Raw genomic sequence first — 22,863 nt, 5'->3', positions numbered from 1 at the left:
TTTTTTTGTCTTTGTAGGAGATTGGCACATAGTAGGAGCTTAAAACTTAGTGATTGAGCTAATCTCATTTTAAAGATGAAAAAGTTGAAGTCTAGGGAGGAAATATTTGGCAATAGCAGAAAGAAATGTGGGTTGGAGATGAAGGACTTAGATTTAAGTCCTTGCTTTGCCACTTACCGGCTGTGTGACCTGAATAGACCAGTTTACCTCTCTGGGTCTTGGGTTCCTCCGTGTAAAGTGATGGTGGTGTACCCCAGGAACTCACAGGCTCATTTCAGCTTAAATTCTGTGATTTGCCCATAGTCTGTGAATGATTGGTGGCAACTCCTTTGGCTCCTGAACTTGGGAACCCCTTTTTTAGTCTGCTGTTTTTTCCCTCCCTAGTTTTAAAATTTATGAGAGAAATAATTGATTTTATGATGTGATCCTTTTGTCTTCGGGATCTCTTGATCTTTGGCTTTTAGCATTCATATTTATTTCAACTTATTAGTAGCCATTTAAAAAGTTAAAGTAGCTGATCTTTAAAAAATCAATTTGGTCAATAAATATTTTAGGTAGAATCATGGCATTTAGAGTCATTTCTTGTATGATTTTTTTTTAAACATATTGTTTTGGCTTCAGTTTTCTGTTTAAGTAGGCAGATTCAACTGAACTTGGGGAGATTTTCCCCACATTCTTACTGAGCCTCAGTTTCCTCACTTATTAAATGAAAAATTACCTTTTATCCTTCCTAGATCTGATATTCTATTCTGTGTTCTCTAGGAGCCTCAATATGTTTTGATGTTTTATTTTCCACTTGTTATTTGGTGCCTGTAAAATCTTGACAGCATTTCAAGTATTCTAAGAATTTGGCCCAACTTCACACAGGAAAAACCAAATGGATGAAGAATTCATCTTGTCCAGACTATATACCAGTGTATGTACAAGTGAATGAACAAGCTGGGGAATCTGTATCTTAGTCAGAAATTGCACATGGACCATGAGTTGGGTCCAGAATTCGACTGGAGATAGTTGCTGGGTCGCCTTTGGGAAATTGTAAAGCTCTTTGAATGATCCCAAGCTTTTCCTTGATGTGAAGGACTGTCTTTTGAATGCCAGTAGTCTTGGTGAGGATGTATGGTTACAAGTCATGGGACATCACAGTCTCTGATGCTTTGAAGTTGAACATCACCCAAAGGGCAAAGGAGAGACTCATGATGGACAGAAACAAGCTGTAGCACCCAAAAAAACAAGGAGGGACAAGTGATCTAAAAGATATCCGTTATATAGACAAAAGTCTGATCAAAAAGAAGTTTGAGTAGTTGGATTGGAAAGTGTGGTGAATAAACAGTGGATAGCATGTTGAAGAAGATGCTATACTGACAATTCTGTGCCAGGATACCATAAGAATGACCCACAGTATATTGACCCTCATGTTGAACTTTTGGGTAATACAAATACTTGGATGGATAGTCATAGATCTGCTCTCACGGCAGGAATGCCCACCTCTATCTCTGTGAGGTGACAGATCCTTAGGAGCACAGAGATATTGAGGCACCTCAGAGGTTTGATTCTTTTTTTTTTTTTTTACTGTAGTTAAATGGTTCATTCTTGTAGAAAGCTGAATCTGTAGTGGGAGTGCAAGCTGGGGGCAGCCTCCTCTCTCTCCTTGGTCAGATCTGTACTCATTATAGAAGAAAATGCTGGATTTGATGTTAGAGGACTGGGTTCAAAGCCCAGCTCTGCCTCCCCTTTCTGGTCCTTCATTTCCTTCCTTGTTTCCCCATCCCTTTTTTAGCTCTTTCTGTGACTCTGAAATGGTACTTGCAAGGGCTTAGAGCAAAGGAAGAAAGAAGTGGGTTTTCTTTCTGATGTCTCTATGCTCTGACAGTAATTAGAATTCCCAGGGCGTGCTTCCTGCCTTGTTGTGGTTTATATGAAATACTATAGGTTGTGCCTTCCTTTCTTTTTAGCTACCAGGAGACAAACTGGAAATATCCCACTTGAGGTTTGAAGCTCCCAATTTTGGCATGAAATGTATGTGTGTGGAGAAGACATTCCCAGAAGAATTTTGAAAAGGTGGTTAAAAAAAAAAAATTCTCTTGGTATATTTTGTTTTGCTTTTTTGTACTAGATTTTTAAAAAAGTATTTTAAACATTTTTTAAGTTCCAAATTTGCTTCCTCCCTGCAGTTCCCACCTAGTGAGAAAGCAAGCAGTATAATATAAATTATACATGTGAAATCGTGAACAACATATTTCAGTATTAAGCATGTTGCCAAAAAGAAAAAAATATATTTCAGGGCAGAATTTATCAGTTCTCTGGAAGTGGATAGCATTTTTCTTCATGGATATTTTGAAACTGCCTTGGATCATTGTACTGATAAGAATAACTAAGACTTTCAGCGTTATCATATTGCTATTACTGTAGATAGTGATAATCTTGGTTCTTCTCACTTCACTTTGCATCAGCTCATTATAGGTCTTCACAATTTTTTTTTTTAAACCATTCTGTTCATTCTTTCTTAGAGCACAATAGTACTCTATCAGAATCAGCTTGTTTGGCCATTCCTCAATTGATGAACATCTCCCTATATTCTCTCATGTCAGGAGAAAGAGCCCCTTAGCACAGTAGAGGGCTTCTTATAATCCAGGCTGCAATTTGAATTGTGGGATGAAACATAGACATTGAGGTACCATCATATATTCGAATATTGGTTGACATGGTATTTTCAGTGCTTGGGTAATTGAAGACACTGTAGTCGGATTTAGCCATGGATTTAAATCCTAACCCAGCTTTTCAGTCCTAGTGCCAATCAGGCAAAAATCACCCTCGCTGATCCTCATGTGCTTCACCTGTAGAATAAAAGACATGGATTAGAAAGATCTTTAAGGTTTCTTGCAGCACTAAATCTGTGATCCTAAGCAGAACATTTCCATGTTTCTTTGGATAGTGATGCTCTTTGGAAAGTTTTTTGTTTTAGAATAAAAAGAAAATAAATATAATAATATTATTATAATTATATTTCATAATATCCATTATATAATATAATTATGTAATATGTTATGTTATATAATTGTACAATTATAATATGTTATAATAATATAACAATAAAATAAAGAAAATGGTATGCATTAATCCAGCGATACCACTACTCTAGCAAGACAATCTCCTCCCTGTGGAGCAAAAGAGGTCCTAAATACTGGGAATGCTAATTGTAAGTAAAGTAGGTGCCCATCATGTGGGAAATGACCAAAATACAATTCAAAGTAACATGGGAGAACTTTTTGAAATGATGATGTTTAAAGTAAATAGAACTAGGACAATAATTTACCTTGTCTTGCCCTTTTTTGTATTGTGAGTGAACCCCACTAGCAGGCTTCTCACTCAGAAGGTTTTTATTTATTTAGCCTTCATTTCATTTTATTTTATTTTTCTCATTAGTACTTTATTTTTCCAAATACTTGTAAAATAGTTTTCAGCATTTTTTTTTAAACTTAAATTTTTCTCTCTCTTTCCCTTACCTTCTCCCATCCTAAGATAGCATGTAATCTGACATAGGTTAAATAGATACAATTTTTAAAAACATATTTCCATAATTGTCATGTTATGTAAGAAAAATCAGACCAAAAGGGAGAAAACTACAAGAAAGAAAAAAACAAAAAGGTGAAAATACTATGCTTTATCTACATTCAGTCTCCATAGTTCTCAGAAATCCCTATAATTTTCTTAAAATTCCTGTAATTAGAAATATTTGTCAAAATATTGCTAAGACCAGCTCAGGGGAATCAGACTAAGAACCTTGACTTATATGGTGACCATGAAAACCGAAAGGAGAATAACATAGAAAGATTTTAGAAATCAGAATACCCTGATCACTTCAGAGCGTTCATAGAGGAACATGCACCCAGACGTCTCTGGAGATTCTGAAGAAAGACCATTTCAGACTCTCTATACATACATTACTTTGTTTAGCTGTATATGTTACTGTGTAAGGTTCTGGAGAAGGTCATTAGGAAGCAATAGTGATGGCTTTTTTTTTTTCTTAAGAACCTATAAAACATTTTCTAAATTTATCTAAAGTTTATCTACAGTTTATCTAAATTTTCTAAGTTTGTCATTATGTATAATCTTTTTGTTTTCTAAGATTGGGTCTCCTGAAGGAATGTTTGGCTTGAAAAGCTCTTCCATCCTGGGGCACATTTAACCCTCCCAAGCAGGCTCTTCCTGCTCCCCCTACCCCAACCTCTTGAGCCTCCTGACATGGTGATTATTGTCCTGCACAACCACACTCCACCATCCAGAATAGTCTTAACGTATTTAGTCTTAGCATATTTAAAATTCCATCTTCGAAAATTAATAAATAAATGTTCTTTTGTGTTTACTTGAACTTACAATTCTGACTGGCTTTAGGGGATTTACCTTTGTATGCTCTTTAGCCTAAGAGATGTTGGCTGTTCAGTTAGACCAAACTCCTGCTTTACTCTTGAATCCCTTTTCTATCCCCTGGGATAAATAATGAGCCATTCAGCCACTGCTTCCACACCTCCAAGAGGTCTGTCCCACTCCAGTACATTGTTGTACAGCTTGGACTGTGAGAAGTTTCCGGGGGTGCATCAGTTTAGGAAAGGCGGTCATGTGGAGAGGGCTACGAGCCTGGAAACGGTGCTGGAGGGGGATCTGCTGGAAGGCTTCCATTTCTGTGGAGAAGCCTGGAGGAACTTGAAGTATGTCTTTAGCCATTTGCAGGACGGTTTCTCCGATCCCATACATGTGCAGTCCTTCTCTCTGTGGATTGTCTCCAGTTTGTCCATTTCTCGTTTCTCCTGCTGGGTGCTGGGACTGTCTGTCTTTGTTATTTGTATTGCCAGCCCTTAGCATAGTACAGGGAAAGGTGCCTAATTGCTTATTGACTTGTTTTGCCCTAGAGGTAAGTATGGGTCAGTAAACATAAACTATGCAGAGCCCTGGGCATAAAAATCCCAAAACAGTTCTTGCCTTCTGGGAACTTATGGTTGGGGAAGACTAGTTGGTTGTTGTCCTTCATTCTCAAAGTGACCTCATTGTGTTAGATTCTCTAGTAGGATGTCCGACTGTGACCAGACCAGTTCGAGCTAGGAAGGCTCTGCCACCAGTTGGACACACATAGTTCATAGGAACATCTGGGATGGATTCTCCAACTTTGTGCATCTCGAGTTTTTTCTGAGCTAATTCGGTTCCACTTTACTCATGGAGCACAGCATCTTCTCTGAGGCGGACACCCCATGCAGGTGGTACTGTGCCAGTATGCCATGTCAGTTCTAAAGTTCTTAAGAGAGATTTTGAGAGTTTCCTTTAATTGCTTTTCCTGACCACCTTGTTTTAAGCCTTGCCGTGTTTTTGCCAGTGTATATTTGGCGAACAATGTGGCCAGCCCAATGGAGTTGTGCTCTCTGTGGTAGAATTAGCATGCTCGGTGGTTTGGTTTGAGAAAGGACCTGGTGTCTTGTCCTGCCAGGTGATCTTCAGTCTTCCTGAGATGATGCAGACTGATGTTTACAGAGATGTCGTGCTGACCTCATTATGCCTTTAGAACCTGGATGGTCTACCAGCGCCATGCCAGGAAACAGAAGCGCCTCCACTTGGGGAAGACTAGGCCACAGCCAAAAGACAACTGAAGGGGGAGTAGGGGGAAGAACCTCAAATGAATCCAAAATGAGCGCAGCCCTGTGGGAAGTGAGGCCAGCCGAGAAGTCTCTCCTGAGGAGTACATGGCTCTACTCTCCCTGGCTTAGGGGCAGAAAGCCCTGATTGGATAACGGGAGGTGAAATTGGCCCTTGATAAGTTCACTTTGTGCATAGTATTACTGATAAGGCCCTGGCTACAAGCCAAAGCAATCAGTTTTGGTCTAAGGTTAAGAAGGACCTCCTGATATTTTTGAGCTGTGGGCAGATGAAACGGGCGGCCTCTGGCAGGAGGGGATGCTCGGGCTCTTAGGTTTCACGTTTCCAAGCAGAGCCTCTTCTTGAGAACGTTGTCACTGATTTCTTTTTGAGCTATGAGTTACGCTGTGTCCCCGAGGTCTTCCAAATCTGACGTTCCGGGATTCAGTGTGATTCCTCGTTGAGCCAAAATCTGCCTTCTTGGAACTTCCACATATTGGCTCCGGTTCTGCTTGGTCGGCGCCAAGAACTCTTGGGTTTCACTACAACTTCTGTGTTGTAGTTTCTTTATTTGAATGATGAGGATCCAGATGTCGACTACCTGACAGGGTTCCCTAGCTCAGATGTGATAATGGAATAATAGCAGTTTTACCTTTACTTAGCATGAAAGCTTGCAAAGCTTTTACATACTTTTCATACAACTCCCTTGAACCTCTTAGTATCCCAGAGAAGTTGGTGCCATTACCGTCCTCCTATTATGGATGAGGAAAATTGAGCCTGGGAGATTTGAAAGGGTTTGCATAGGGCGGCACAGTCCTGGCACTAAGTGTCCGAGATAGGTTGGAATCTGGCTCTTGCTGACTTCAGTCCTTTTTTCTCGATGGGAAAATGTTCTATCTCATCGTGTTCTTTGCTTCTTGACTCAGTAACATGTCAGATCTTCACATCGGTTTTTCATAGTAGTGATCTTAATGTTTATACACACTTGCTCTGAGTGTACAAAAATAAGCCTCCATTTTTAAAGTGTTTTATAATCAAAAGGGATTAGTCCTGCTTGTTTTTTAAGAAGGGAGGATGCACTTTTTCCTTTTTAAGCGATTTGGGGTTTACCTAATGTAACTATCGACCCAGTCTCTCCTTTTAGCCTGCTGCTGTGTGCTGTTGAATAATTGAACCTTTGGAATAATGACATGGATGCTAAGCAGGATTTTGCCATTAGCTGAGGGGTTTTCCTGTGTGTGTTCCTAGCAGGATGCATTTCCTCTGTAATAAACAGACTAAAAATTCTCAAAGCCCCAGAAGTACATTTGTTTGAATCTTTAGATGGATACATTTTTGGTTAACAGAAAAATCAGCGAAGCAGTGGCCATGTTTCTGCTCCTTGATGGAAGTGGAGAAGGAAGGAAGAGAAGGAAGTTAGATATGCAGACATGTGCCATCAGGTGCTTGTAGTTTCTTTGGTGCAGTTTAAGAGAAGACAGATCATTGTCTTGCCCCCACATATGTTTTTCCAAAGCAAGGGTTTCTTAACTTTTTTTTCCTTTGTCTTAAATTCTTCTGGCTGTCAGTCCACAGAGTAGAATACGTGTGATTATAGCGGAAACTCAGTTTATCGAAATGCAGTTATCGAGGTGTTTAAACAACAAACCAGATTCATGGCCCCTGATTTGTAAGAAGTAAGGGCTCAGCATCTAACCTGGCTTGGGTTAGGAGGTACAGACAGCCGGGGTAGCAGCTCTGCTGGGGAACAGCTTTGGGAACTCAGGCAAGTCACTTCCCTGAGGTTGGTCCCTGTGGGGAGTTGGACAAAGCTGATATCTTAGGGTCTGTTAGAGCATTGCTGATATTCTTCTGGATCTCCTGAAATGCATGGAAAGACTGCAGAGTGTCCCGGAAATGAAAAAGACCCATATTGAGTCACTTCCTCAAAGAAACTGCTATTGCCAGAAGTTAAATCACATAAAAACTAGTTTCATGTGTAAAGGCAAGAGTTCTTTTGTCATTTAGCTGCAGTGGCCTCTATTGAGTAAAAATGTTTAGTCTTTCTCAGTTTGTTTCTATATATAATTTCTAAAGACTGAGGAAAATGGTGACAATTTAGAGATTAAAAAAATTTTAGCTGAAGGTAAAATAGGAACAGGATTATCTCCTGGTTTGAAATTGGTGATTCCTGGATTTTCAGTACTGTTCTCTTTCTTGACTTGCAGTATCACCTTAAATAATAAAACTCTTAAAAGCCAACAATTTTTAGTTATCTTGACCATCAAATTAATGACCTTTCATTAGTGGACTTATTAGAACTTGCTTATCTTTTCTGTTTTGTTTTATTTTCCTGGAGAAGAGCCAAATCCAGATGGCCTTGATCCAAAGCCAAGTATCATTCTCTTTGATATGGAAATTGGTGCCAGTAAATCTTTCTAGCTGGTGTTTAATGTACAAGATTCCTATAGAGAACAGTAAGTGGGGGTAGGCGACCTCAGTATGTACTTTGTGTACCATTCTTCAGATTGAATTAGGTTTCTTAATTTTAATTAATTGGTAAAAATGAGGGCGATCTTTTTTTCAATCTTTGTTCTAACTAGAAAACAAATTGAATAGAAAACCATAGAAAGACTGAGTTGGACAATTTTAAGTTTGAGGCAGTGCCTGGAAAATTGCAAATTGAGAAGGCTATTGTAATCCCTCAGAACATTAGCTCGTGTGGGTTGAAATGGTTCTGCCACATCCCCAGATCTGCCAGTTTTCTGGATTCAGAATTTTTTGTTTTCCATTTGTAGCATTTTCTTTCAAAATTAGGGGACAAATTTGGAGAAACAGATTTGCCTAGTTCGTTGCATGACCCTGCTAGTTTAGGGGAAGTTGAACTGGACTCTTGGGAAGTCTCCTGGTAATCAACTCTTGCAGCTAAAGATTTTTAAGTAAAAACAGGGAATCTCCAAAATGAACTCTCAGATGTGGTCAACTTCCTAGCAAAGGGAGGAGTGGGGAGTGTTCCATTCTTTGCATGCATGTCCATGTTGCTTTTCCGATTGGGGGTAGTTCTCTTTGGCTTAAAAGTTATTGGAGTGCTCTATTCTCATGCTCAGAGGAGGCAGTCCCAAACTTGGTGAAGGGCCCATCATGCTCCAGTCCACATCTTTTTCCTGTGTGAATAGAATGCTGCTGACCCCTTAGCATGGACCATTTCTCTTCTGGGTTTCCATTGGTGACGATTGCCATTCTCTGGTAGTTCTTATGTGACCTGAGCCACCTCATTGTGCTCCTAATCATTGACAGCACTGAATCCCCAGGAGACCAAGGGCCTTTTGAATATGGAGATAGTGCTCCTGGATAACTGGAGACTGTCACATGTGTTTGCTGTATTCGCCCTGGGGGAGAAGGCCTCTCATTTCTGACTTCTCATTGTATCAGCTCACTTCTTGCCTAGTGTGGTGAGAGAGTGCCTCTTCGGCAGTTGTGATGGCTGTGAAATAGGAAATTAAACAGAATTGCCAGTGCTGACAAAAGCTAATGTTCATCCAGCATCACGTCTGATTTCAGCGAAGGGGCTGATGGCCACAGAACTCCAGCTGCCCTTTTGTACTAGAGCTGTTTGTTAATTGACTCTCTTTGGAAGGCTTTCTGTAGGTGGAACCTGGATCCTTGTGAAAGGCGGGCTGAGATCTAAGGACGCTTGTCTGTTGTGAGGGACCAAAGACATCCCTTCTTCATTCCAGGAGTGTGCCTGTACCTCATGGAAGGTCCACAGTAGCTCAGAACTGACTCTTACCTTGTACCCTTTGCAGTTGGAGTGTGTGGATCCATGCAGACTTTGGCTTTCTGCAAGTTGGTCTGTTTCACTCATTTGTGTTTCAGCAGTGCTTTTTATTAGAAGTCATTTTTAACATGTTTAAGTCTATAATTGACTGTCATTTTTTCATCTTTTGAGTTTTGTCTGACTCTTCGTAACCCCATTTGGGGTTTTCTTGGCTGAGATATTGAAATGGTTTGCTATTTCCTTCTCTGGCTCATTTGCGGATGAGGAAACTGAGGCAGGCAGGGTGATGTGACTTGCCCAGGGTCACAAGCTGGGAAGTGTTGAGACCTGATTTGAACCCAGGAGGTTGAGTCTTTCTGACTCCAGGCCCAGTGCTCTGTCCCCTGCAGCCCCTGGCTACCAAGGACTTAAAATATATGATGACAGTAGGCAACTTTAAAATCCTCTCATTGAGCGGCTTGAAAAAAGCAGATATTTGGCTCCCTGCCCTCATATCTGTGGCTACAGCCCAGCCTTATGCCACCCGAGTGGAGAGGACCTGCTTTGTACCTGACTCCGAATTGAGACACTGAGGCCTGAGTGGAAATAATTGATCTGCTTTAGAGTGGGTATACGGTAGTCTACTGAAAAATCTCAGAAGAGAATCCAAAGACTGGATCCCAAGTGTATATGTGTGTGTTCTTAAACTCCACCATTGTGTTTACTTTCTCTTATTGAAAGGCAGCTATCTCTCCTTGTCCCTTTCATGGGAGTGAGGGAGTGATGGGAGCGACCAGATGGAGGATTTTAATTTTATGCTTTTAAAAAAAAAAAATTTTGTTTTTGATTTCTTATCAATCCAGCTTCTAGGTAACCCTTTCTCTTCATGTTAATTTAGCCAGTAAAGGAGGAAAGACTTGTTTTGACCAACCATTAGAGAAGTCAAATGTAGATTTAGGCCCTTCTTTCTCCTGTCATTCAGGCCCCAGCTCCAATCTTATTCCACCCCACACAGTCCCAGCTCCTCCTCCTCTGAGCTGCCACAGCCTCTGAATCTAAATCTTTTAATCTCTGTTTTTCATGCTTTTCTGTTGTCTGCCCAGTTTACCCATAAGTGATTTAGAGCTGGGACATTTATTGTACTCATTTCTGTCCTCTAACATTTGGAGCTCATTGCTAGGCCCATGAGGGAGATCCTTAGAAACTTGGGTTAGGAACCCTGATCCTCCAAGGGCTATCTCAGGATGTGGGAGGCGGGGCAGCCGCAGAACTCCCCACCTCCTTGCTTTCAGGTTCCCCTGGATTCTTTTCTCTCTCTGATCCTCTCTAGGGTGGTGTTGCTGGTGAATTTTCTGGATTCCAATTTAGAAAATGCTCACTTATTGCATTTTCTAGTGAAAGAAGTTTAGGTGGCAAGTTGAGCATTTTGTGAGCCTAAGGAGAGATTCAGTCCCTCCTCTTTTCCTCTCCTCCCCTCACCTCTTCTTTCCCTCTGCCCCCTCCCCCCTTTCCTCTCCACTTCCTAGCCCTTCAGGGGTGCTGACTGACCAATGTACCCCCTGTTCTTCCTCCACAGACACCATGAGGCGAGTGGTACGACAGAGCAAGTTCAGACACGTTTTTGGCCAGGCTGTGAAAAATGACCAATGCTATGATGACATCCGGGTCTCCCGAGTCACCTGGGATAGCTCCTTTTGTGCGGTCAACCCTCGATTTGTTGCCATCATCGTAGAAGCGAGCGGGGGCGGGGCATTCCTCGTGCTGCCCTTGCACAAGGTAGGTGCTGTTTGGGTCAGCTCCTGCTCTGGCCCAGGTGGGTCTTGGGGATGATATTTGAAGTTGATTGAATGCTGAGAACCCTAGATGGGTGCTATGGTGCTGATGGATGAATTCCATGCACTTTGGAAGCTATATCTGCTTTCCTATGATAGAACTAATTGTTAAGTGGTTTATTGAGCTTTGTTCTAGAGATGAAAACATCTCTTTATTGAAATAATGTTTGAGTCTGAGGAATATTCTGCTTCTGTTACTTCTCTTCTGCTTTTCACAAATGTTTTTCTTTTGAATTTAAAAATCTTAAAACATTTGGATGCAATAAAATTGAGTTGGACTCTCTCGGGCCCGTCAGCATCTTTTTAGGGAGTTCCACAAAGGACAAAGAATAGGCTTCTTTTTGAGAAAGGAACCAAAAGCTGTCTTGGAGATTGTAGTTTTGTCTTTATTTGTTATTGTGAAGCAGCGAGGAGCCACGTTAAAGTGCAGAAGCCTGGTGCTCATTTTAATCCAAGTTTGTTTTATACTTTCCATCCTTTTCTTCAGAGTCAAGGTGGCTTTCGAGAAACAGTTTTTGTGCATTCACGTGGACAATTGCTGACATTCAGAGCGAGATTTATTTTGGCTTCCACAGTTAGAAACAATGAGAGAATATTGAATGATGGAAGAATTAGTGAAGAAAAAGAGAGCCAAGGAAAGATCTCTTGAGGATTTTAAGGGGAAAAAATGAATTTGTCATTTGTGCTGCTGAACTTGAGCAGAAATGTCTACTTGTATCCTGAATGGAAAGTGTAGCCTATGGAAAGTGGGAAAGTGAATTGTAATGGAGGGCTGGTTGTCTTGTAGAGAAATGGAGATTTGGCCTCCTTCTATATTGTCCCAGAGGGCAGAGTTGGGAGCAAGATGATCCCTAAGTAGAAGGACTTAATGCTATCACCATGTAAAAGGATTTTGTTTAGAGATATAGCACCAGTGAGTTACACAATTGAGAATAGCATTTGAAGGCTTGATCTTCGTTCTTCCATTCCACTTGGCCCATCTTTTCTAGAGAAGTTTATCTCTGATATCTAAAACAAGATGCACAAGTTTGGTTTGGTAATGCCTTGCTGCATGAAATCAAGCCCCAGAAAGGTCGCAGCAGAAAATGTTCTTTTGTGTGTGTTTCACGTGGAAAATTTTTTAAGAAGCTAGGATGTTGGTATTGCACTCAGTAGTCTCAGGCTAATGCTTTCAAGTTTGTTGAGAAGCTAGCGTGGAGAAATCAGTCCACCAGGCAGTTGATGCTACAGGACTGCAGTGAGAATATGAGTGGGGGTTCCTTGTGTGGACTGTGGTTTTCTTATTACTCTGGTGCACAGCCTGTCCTGGAGAGTTAGAGGTACATGCAGAGACACTGGATGTGGAATCATTTGCATGGAGATGCTAATTGAATTGGAGCTGGGGAAAGCTACAAAGTGGTATAGAGATAAGAGGATAGAGCCCAGGACAGAGCCTTGGGGGGTATTCACAGTTAGAAGGAGTAAAGACACTATTAGAAAGTAGTGCTGTGAGCTCCTGTCCACAAAAGCTTTCAAACAGATGTAGAAAATATATGAGACTGAATCTTTTTTTTTAATTAAAACTTTTTATTTTCAAAACATGCATAAGTAATTTTCAACATTCACTCTTGTAGAACCTTGTGTTCCAAATTTTTCTCCTCCCTTTTTCCCATCCCCTCCCTTAGATGGCAAGTGATCCAATATATGCCAAACATGTGCAATTCTTCTATACATATTTCCACAAATATCTTGCTGCACAAGAAAAATCAGATGACAAAAGGGAAAAAAATCAGAAAAAACAAAATGCAAGCAAACAACGAAAAAAGGTGAAAATACTATATTGTGATGCACACTCAATCCCCACAGTCCTTTCTGGGTGCAGATGGCTTTCTCCATCACAAGACCATAAGATCACCTCATTGTTGAAAAAAACTAAGTCCATCAGAATTGATCATCGTATAATCTTTCTGTTGCCATGCAGAATGTTCTGGTTCTTACCTCACTAGCATCAGTTCCTATAAGTCTCCCCAGGCCTCTCTGAAATCATCCCACTGATCTTTTCTTATAGAACAATAATATTCCATAACATTGATATATCCTAACTTAGTCAGCCATTCTCCACCTGATGGGCATTCACTCAGTTTCCAGTTTCTTGCTACTTCAAAAAAGAACTGCTACAAAGGTTTTTGCACACATAGGTGTCCTTTTCCCTTTTTTGTGATCTCCTTGGGATACCGGCCCAGTAGTGGTACTGCTGGATCAAAGGATATGTATGATTTGATAGCCCTTTGGGCATAGTTCCAAATTGCTCTTCAGAATGGTTGGATCAGTTCACAACCACCAAGAATGATTACTAAGACTGAATCTTGATGGGAAAATCTTGCCTGAACTGTGTATGGAGAAAGGAGAAAGTTCAGAAGCCAGCATCAATAGCAGTAGTATTGTAGCAGAGCAGGGTCCAGCTTGCTGAATCTAGCCCTCCCTGTAGTGGAATAACCAGGACCAGAAGTCTCAGACCAAAGAGGAAGCTGCATTTCTGTTACTGAATCAACAAAGCTTTATAATTGGCTGATAGGAGTTGAATGACTCTAAACTATCTACAAGCAAAAACCTCAGAGAAAAATTACAGCTTGGGCACATTTAGTCGAATAGAATCCTTGGAAGAAATGAAGCAAGAATTTTGTAAAAATTAAAATTTTCATTTATAAATACTTGGACAGCTTGTCAAAGGAGGCATAAAATCTTGCCCAGACAACAAAATCCCTTAAAATTAGAAAGAACCAAACAGTGACTCCTGGAGTGACTCCAAAGAAATATTTAAAACAAAGTCAGATAGCTGAAAAACTAAAAGAATATATAAGATATCCCAAGCAAAAAACTACTAACTAGGAAAAAAGAGCAAGGAGAAAAAAAAGTGCAAGAAACATTGAACTATCTGAATGCTGTGATGGGGAAAAAAAAAGCCCAGACACTGTTTTGCGAAATTTAAAAAATAAAAGCAAATTAAAACAAAAAACTTGTTTAGCACTTTTAGAAGGATAGGGCAAAGTGGATGTAGAAAGAATCTAGTCCTTTCCTGAAAGACATTTCAAAATTAAAACTCCTGGGAACATCATCATCAAAATTCAGAGTTCCCAGGTCAAAGAAGCAGTTAGAAAGAAAGTCTTTAAGGCTCTGAAGAGTTGACAGCCAGGGATTGCATATTATTTAGCAGCCACAACTTCATAGGAGAGGAGAGCTTGGAATGTGATATTCTAGAAGGCAAAGAATATGGGCCGTCAGTCAGTAAACATTTATTAAACACTCAGTACTGTGTGCCAGGCACTGAGATAGGCCCTAGAGAGTTTAAAAAAAAAAAGAAAAAGAAAAAGACAAAAGACAGGCCCTTCTCAGATTGCTAAAGAAACTAATGTGCACAAACAAAGCATTTGTAGGATAAAGAGTAAATTAAAAATAAAAAAAGGCACTAGAATTAAGAGGAGTTTGGAAAGCCCTTCTAAAAGATAGAGTTTAATTGAGACTTAAAGGAAGCCAAGGAAGGCAGTAGGTGGAGATGATGAGAACGGCATTTTAGGCATGGGAACAGGGAAAATGCCTGAAGATGAGGATGATGGAGTGTCATGTTTGAGGAATACCAAAGGATGCCAGTGTTGCTGGACCAAAACATAAACCACAGGGTAATAAGGTATAAGAAGACTGGAAAGTTATGAAGGCTTTGAACAGAGGATTTTTGTATTTGATTTTGGAGATGATAGGGAATTACTGGAGTTTATTGGTAGGAGGTAACATGAGAGGGCCTGTATTTAGGAAAATCACTTTGGTGGCTGAATGGAGGATGGATTGAAATGGGGAGAGACTTGAGGCAGGGAGAACCATGGGCAACATAGTCTAGCCATAAAGTGATGAGAGTCTGCATCAGAGTAGAAGCTGGACCATAACGGACCCAGAAAAAACCCTGTAGCATTAGAGGGGGACAGGAAACCTTTAATGATATTGTAGACTTCCAAGCTTTCCTAGTGAAAAGACCAGAGCTGTGAAGAAACCTCGACTCACAGGTAGTTGGGACAAATGAAGAGCCATCAAAAGAAACTGAGGAAATTTTAGATTGAGGGGAGAGCCAGGGGATGTTGTGGTAAGAACGTATGACAGGAGAACGTATCCTGAAGAAGAAGGGGATCTGCAAGAAAAGGCCATTCATTAGATCTGTGACAGCTCATTGGAGAAGGCAGTTTCAATGGAGTGAAGAGGTGGGAAGCTAGATTGCAGGCTGGGGACTAATTACAGGGCATTTCTGCTTCAGGTAGGGGTTTGTTAAGAAAATCACTGAGACCATTCGTTCTGTGGCTCTATTTGGATTGACTCTGCTGGGGGCAGAGAGGAGGTTCTTTCCTTTTCAAAGTACCTGAGCGTAAGTTTTTATGATTTCCATTCCCTTGCCCTTTTTAAGGGCCCAGCGACCAGAAGCTTGTTCAGAAGGAATATACTCGTCTTAGAGTTTAGGCACTTGGACTTTGTTTTCTCTGGATATATTAGATAGTGATACTATAGCAACACATTCCTCATGATCAACGCACGTGACCTCTGTAGCTATTACAGGCAGCATCGGGGTCGAGGAGCGAGAGCCTGAATGGGTTTCTTTGATGAGCCCATCTGCCAAGCTGCCAAATGGTGCTGGAGGAAGTCACACTACCACGATGAGTCTGCCACAACTCATGGGATCTCTTTTCAATTAGGCTCTCAGTTGATAGAGCAAAGGGTCTTTCTTCATAGTCTGTCACCCTTCCCCCACTCCCCACCCCTTTTCTCCTCCAACTCCCAGACATCTCCATGTTGGAGGATATAGAAGCCAGGCTCCCTACCCCTAAACCCGCCTCTGCATCTCCACCATCATCCTCTCCATTATCTCTATCTCTGAGATGTTCCTCTATCTTCCAATGCTAAGTTTACTGTCCAGTGTCTTCCTCCCTCATCTAGGGGCTTGGACACTGGCCATTCTTTTTTGCCATTTTCAGTGACTTAGATGTACAGGTTTTTCTCTCTACAACATAATTGCCACTCTCTTCCCCCTTTCCCTGCCCCCCCCCCTTTTTGTTTGACCCTGCCATTCTTTTAAGTTTTTGTCTTATAGCTCTCCTTCCAATGCCAGATACCCACGAATTGTCTGCGTCTGCTTCCTCACTACCCTTTCATATTCTTCGGAGTTATCCTCAATGTCCTTGCCTCCTCCCAGCCACTTCTTGCAGTCATCCTCTTCTTTTTACTCCAATTTAGTCTCCCCCAAATTGATGTCTACATTATCCCTGTTTACCTCCCACATAACTTCCAAAGCAGTCTTCTTAAAGTACAGGTCTAATTGCCATTCCCTTATTCTGACACCTTTTGTGGCTCTGCTTTGCCTGACATTGAAGGACCTTCCCAGTCTTGATTCCAAATGAATGATTCCCCCTCATCAGCTCTTTAGGAACTAGAATCCACATCCCAGCTTTCCTTCCTCCTCAGAAGCAGTCTGTCTTTGAGGCTCTGCTTGGACGCCTCTTCTTCTCTGAAGCACTCCCGATTGGCCCCAGTGGTTAGTACTTTCTCTTCTGCCCCAGTTTTCCTGACTCTAGGATCTTCAAGGGTTCCTGATTGTCTCTGGGATAAAACACAAACTCCTTAACCTGGTATCATAAGCTCTTTTTTTTTAAACCTGGCCCAGCCTTCCTTTCCAGACTTGTTTCTTCTTAACTCCCCTTCTCACTGTTTTAGTTTTGGCCAAACTGGTTTATTTGCCTTGCCCAAACTCCATGTTTGGCTCCCACTGCCATGTTTGCTTAGAATTCCCTCTAGTTGTTAGTGCTTTCTTCTCCAAATTAGCCTATACATACTTGTCTGGGTATTGTTTGGGTAGAAGCTTCAGTTCTCTTGAATTGAGGGGAGAGAGTTATTTATTTGTTTGTTTGTTTGTTGAGGCAATTGGGGTTAAAGTGACTTGCCCAGGATCACACAACTAGGAAGGTAGCGATTGTCTGAGGCGATTTGAACTCAGGTCCTCCTGACATTAGGGCTGGTACTTTAAACACAGTACCACTTAGCCCCTGGGGAGGGAATTTTTCAATTGGCAATTCTATAGGTTTTTTTTGGGGGTGGGGTGGGGCTTAACTATGGGATTTTTGAAATGGGAGAAGGTAAGAGGAAGAGAAAGGAGATCTTTATTTAAAAGCAAGATATAATATAATGAAAAACTAATAAGCCAGAAAAAAAAAAGCTTTAAGAAGAAAAGATAGAAGAAAATATCTCCTGCCCAGCACAGCGCCAGCGCTTTTTCAATTTGGAAAAGCAGGGGTGCTCCTGGTGGGAGCGTGCTTATGGGAAGTTTTTCATACTGACTATCAGCTTTACAATTTATCCAGTTGCTTGGCATGGACTTGTCCAATCAGAGGCAGGCCTTGGACCCAAGATCCCACAATGCTCCACTGCCTCTCTTCCTTGTACATGGTAAATGTGCTTAATAGAAATATTTGTTGAGAAAGAAACAAAATCTATCAACACTTAAAATAATATGCTCTAAGTCATTGTTGATTAGAGAAATTGAAAACATCTTTGAGTATCATCTCACATCTATTGTATCGACTAACACGACAGAGGGGAAATTGGGACACTTCTGCACAGTTGCAAGAGTTGTGAACTGGTCCAGCTCTTTCTGGGGAAGAATTTCGAACTCTGCCCAAAGGGCTACAAAACTATGCATACCCTTTGACCCAGCAATGTCACTAGTAGGTCTGTTTCCCAAAGAGCTCAAAGCCAAAGGAAGAGGCACCTATATGTACAGAAATATTTGTAGTGTCTCTTTTTGTGATGGCAAAGCATTGGAAATGGGTCCGTGTGCTTCTCCACTGGGGAACAGCTAAAGAGGTTGGAGTATTTGATTGTGTTGGGATACTGTTGTGCTGCCTCAGAAACGATGAGTAGGATGATTTCAGAAAAACCGGGAGGACGGATATGAAATGATGCAAAGTGAAGTGAGCCTAACTAGAAAACACAACAGTAGCAAGTCTGGACAGTGATTACCTGTAAAAGACTTAGCAGCTACTCTGAAAAAGACGTGATCCAAGACAATTCTGAAGGACTCATGATGAGAAATCCTACCCACTGCCACAAAGAAAATAGATGAACTCTGAGTGCAAATTGAAGTATAATTGTTCTTTATTTTTTTCCTGTACTTTGTTTCTTTTTTTTTCCTTTTTCTTTTTTCTTTTTTCTTTTTTTTTTTTTTTTGGCGAGTATGACTGATATTGCTTGCCTTTTCATTGAGTAGGGGAGAGCCTGGAGGGAGGGAGGGAATTTGGAATTCAATATTTATTTTTTTTTTTAAAGGCACAAAATAAATAATTTTAAGGTCTAGAAATATAAACAAAAATATTGGATGGAATTGACGATTATAAATCCCCTTCCCTGTAGAATACAAACTTTTTGAATGTTGGGACTTTTTTCCTTTGTCCAAAATCTGGCATGGTAACTTCCATAAACAATTCATTGTGTAGCCAAGTGCTTTGAGAGGTCCAAGTGGATCTTGGCCTTAAAAACACAGACAGTGTGGAGACCTGGACTCCATAAGGCCAGGAGACCCAAGGTTGTGCACGAGCACTTCTGTGGCTCTGCGGTTTTCTTGGTATTGGTTTTCCTACCTTTGCTAAAGACCAGATTTCTGTTCTTGTTCATATTCTCCCAATAATAACTTCCACCCAGAGGAGTGAAGGCAGGCATTTTGCTTTGGCTCAGCACAGAAGACTTTGTGAACAAAAGGCTTTATTACATGCATTATATACCTCTCTCTCTTCCCTCCCTTTGCTCTTTTCCCTCCCCCCCCCCTTGTGTTTTGCCCATTGAATCTACTTAAGATCACTGTTTTAGACCTGGTACTTAAACATTTAACACTCCCTCCTCTCCCACCCACCCCCCATTATTTTTATTTATTTATTTTTTAAAATAACTTTTTATTGACAGAACCCATGCCAGGGTAATTTTTTACAACATTATCCTTTGCACTCACTTCTGTTCCGATTTTTCCCCTCCCTCCCACCACTCCCTCCCCCAGATGGCAAGCATTTAACACTTTTATAATTTTCATTGAATGAGTCTAGGTCTCCTGACCATAATTCTGATCTGTGGTTTTGTTTTGGCCATGAGGGATTTCTTTTTCTCCTGAAATCTAGGTGGTGGATTTTTTTGTTTGTGTTTTGCCAAAACTGCAGAATCCTGTTCCTCTGAGAATAAGCAGGTTTTCAGCCCCCTCTGGACTCTTCCTCGTTTGGCTGGCAACATGTCTCTTCCTGTATGGAAGGTAGCTAGAGTTGATGATATAGGCCTGACTCACCACCGTGCCTTACTGAGGAGAGCAGATAGGGCAGCCTGATAGCACGCTGATCCTTCCACACCCTCAGACTCTAAGGAGACTGCTCTGGACTTTGTGGTTCCGCCTGGAAGTGCAAGGGCATGTCTGGTGTTCTCCCATGGCTGCTTCCTCCCTGGCCTCCGCTTTCCTCTTCCCTGCTCCCCCACCTGCCGGGAGTGTGTCAGGATGAGACATTAATGAGCTCTGCTTCTTAAGGTACATTGATAGAAAATCCATGTTAGTCATCTGGGAGAATCACCTCCTTCCTGACTGCTCCCCTTCTGGTAACTTTGGGTGTGGTATTGGCACCTGCCTCATTCTTTTGACTCGTTGCCCCATCACATGTGCCCTGGACAGATCTGTGCCAGTGTGCAGAGCAGGCAGGAGCTCCTTTGCCTTCATTTATTTATTTATAACAGGTTGTCTGTTACAATCATTGAAACCTGTTTTACTGGTCTCTTAGAACTGTCCTTTCTGCTCATCAGAGATGCTCAGTTCTGACTGGGCTGGTGAGGAGAGGCCTGGCTGCAGCTCCCCAGCTCCTCTGAGAGCCTGATAGTGTGGGGGCCTCCTGTCCCATCATGCTTCCCTGCTACTGGAACCTCCAACATCTGGAGTCTCTTAACGGCTATTTTCCAAAATAGCAGCAGACACTTGGTTAAAAAGCTTCAAGGGACACTTATAATGGAGATGCAGAGGGTCTTACTGACAGCAAGAGGGAATCCTGTGCCCATGTGACAAAACTGGTTTCATATGATTTTGTTTTAAACATTTGTAATAAGGTGTAGAAAAACCTGCTTTTGTGTTTAACATTCTTTAAAAATTTTTGTAAATAGTATCCTATTTGTACACACTCACATACATACACACACACACACGGTTTTCAACATTAATTTTTGTAAGATTTTGAGTTTCAAATTTTTTTCTCCCTCCTTCCTCCCCAAGACAGCAATCAATCTGCTATAAGTTATACATGTACATCTGTGTGTGTATAAATATATTATATATGCATGTATAAAATATGTATAGCATGAATCCTTTTAAACACATTTTAATATTTGATATGTTATGCAAGAAAAATCAGACCAAAAGGGGAAGAGGAGGGAACACGAGAAAGAAGAAGCATCCAAAAAAAGGTGAAAATGTTATGCTTTGGATCCATATTCAGTCATCATAGTTCTCCCTCTGGATGCAGATGACATTTTCCATCCCAAGTCTATTTGGAATTGTCTTGGATCACTACTTTCTTGTTACCGTGTACAGTGTTCTCCTGGTTCTGCTCACTTCGCTTAGCATCAAGTCGGAAATCTTTCTAGGCTTTTCTGAAATCAGCTTGCTCATCATTTTTTATAGAAGAGTAATATTCCATTATATTCATGTATCATAACTTATTCTGCCATTCCCCAACTGAGGGGCATCCACTTAAGTTTCCAATTCCTTGCCACTATAAAAAGGGCAACTACAAAGATTTTTGCACACGGGATCCCTTTCCCTCTTGATCTCTTTGGGATATAGACGCAATAGTGCTATGCTTAATATTGATTATTCGTCCTATAATAATGTGTTTGTTTTGTAGGTAAGTGCATCCATCCATACATCAGTCTGTTAATTCATTCATCCATCTGTCCATCCATACACATGAACATGGACCCATTCCTGCCTGTAAAAGGAAGGCAGGGCTGTCTTTTTTGTCTGTGGATCCCTGGTACTTAGTATTTTGCCTGGCACAGAGGAGAGATGTTTAACAAATGTTCATTGATTAATTGAATTCAAATTATATGAACTGTTGCAAAATTATGTTATTGATAGAGTACTGCAAATTGTGTTTCCTTCCTCCTGGTACGTCCCCCTGCTTATTGGGTGGCTTATGGTGCTCAGCCTCAATCTCCTTCCTCCTACCAGTTCTTAGGTGTTCTTGGGGGTGGGGGGGAGGGTGGAGGAGCTTAGCTTGTTTTTTCTGGCTCTAGTATTTGGGATATTGGAGGTGAAGGTGAAGGGATAGGAGGAGGGGTTGATTAGTAGTTTATTTGACTGCTAATTGGGGCTGTGGAACAGTGAAAGCAATATTAATGTTCCATGAAGAACTGTGAATGACTTAGCTGTTCTCAGTAATACAGTGATCCAAGACAGTCCCAAAGGACCAATGATAAAGCGGACTATCTGGTATTGATTGAATACAGATGAAGCAGACTTTTTCACTCTCATTTTTCTTTTCTTTTATTCAAGTCTTGTACAAAATGACGAACATGGAAGTATTTTACATAACTGTCCACGGATAACCTTTATCTTATTGCTGCCTGGCTTAGGGGGAGGGAAGAATAAAATCAGGAACTCAAAACTTTAAATAAAAATGTTTAAAAATTGGAGGAAAAAAACCTAGGGCTGTGAAGTCTCAAGAGTTGTCGCTCAATTCCCTTCTGGCTTCCAAGGGAGGTGCTAGGGTGAAACTGGGCAAGAGCTAGGTAAAGGAGCATTAGCCAGACATCCAGCCTGCTCCTTTCCAAGAGCCCTCCCAGCCTTGGCTGTGTATCCTGAAGAATTGTGGCTTACCCCAAACCAATAGAGCATTTTCTTGGGGGAAGTGTGTGTCTGTAGTTCTGTTATAGGAGCCATCCATAATAATATACCTTTCACTTATCTCTCTAGGTCTTCATAATTTTAGGGTTATAACCTTTCAAGCATTAGGGACCCTTGTAATTATCTTGTCACTGCCCTTCTTAAGTGGAGTGTCTGAGGTCATCCTATAGAGGCAAGATGAGAAAAAACCCAAGCCTTCCATTCTAAACCCCTGTCTGGATCCTGTGCTCCCTCGGGGAACTCTTCTCCCCACCTCCTCCTACTCCCCACCCCCAATCTGCTTTTCCAAGATCCTAGTCCCTGGCCTGCCTAATAGTAAGTAATGTTTGCCTCCACTCAGTTCTTAGAGCATTCCTTCCTTCATTCTCCTTCATTGACATGAAATTTTCCCCTTTATCCTTCCCCCTCTTCCGCCCCCCCCCCCCATACACCTTTGAGGAAGGCAGGGACTGAGGATGCCCTCCCCCCCTTATGTAGAGAAGCAGCTGAACTTTGAGAGCTAACCTTCTGTGAGATCGGATTCCACTCTTTCCGGGTCACAGATCACGTTTGTTATCATTGATGACAATAAATCTAGCACTTTAAGGTTTGATAAACCTTCTACAGTTTGGGTCTTCATATTATCTTCCTAATTACCTCAGGCATAGATGCTATTATTTATTATCTTCGTTTCTGGTTGAGGAAACTGCCTAGCTGGGTGACCCTGGGCAAGTCACTTCACTCTGTTTGCCTCAGTTTCCTCA

At 41.2% G+C, this 22,863-nt stretch overlaps 1 protein-coding gene across 2 annotated transcripts in view; it reads left to right on the top strand.

Annotated features, from left to right (window-relative positions):
• Positions 1–22,863, top strand: part of CORO1C (coronin 1C) — a 98,445-nt gene that overhangs the window by 42,946 nt on the left and 32,636 nt on the right. For both annotated transcript variants that reach the window (XM_051972976.1, XM_051972977.1), the window contains exon 2: positions 10,935–11,134. In XM_051972976.1, the coding sequence (XP_051828936.1) occupies positions 10,935–11,134 (200 nt within the window). The remainder of the gene's footprint in view (positions 1–10,934; positions 11,135–22,863) is intronic.

Source organism: Antechinus flavipes, chromosome 1 (assembly GCF_016432865.1).
Source record: "Antechinus flavipes isolate AdamAnt ecotype Samford, QLD, Australia chromosome 1, AdamAnt_v2, whole genome shotgun sequence".
NCBI lineage: Eukaryota > Metazoa > Chordata > Mammalia > Dasyuromorphia > Dasyuridae > Antechinus > Antechinus flavipes.
The sequence above is the reverse complement of the archived record's forward strand: the minus strand, read 5'-3'. Positions and strand labels throughout refer to the sequence as shown.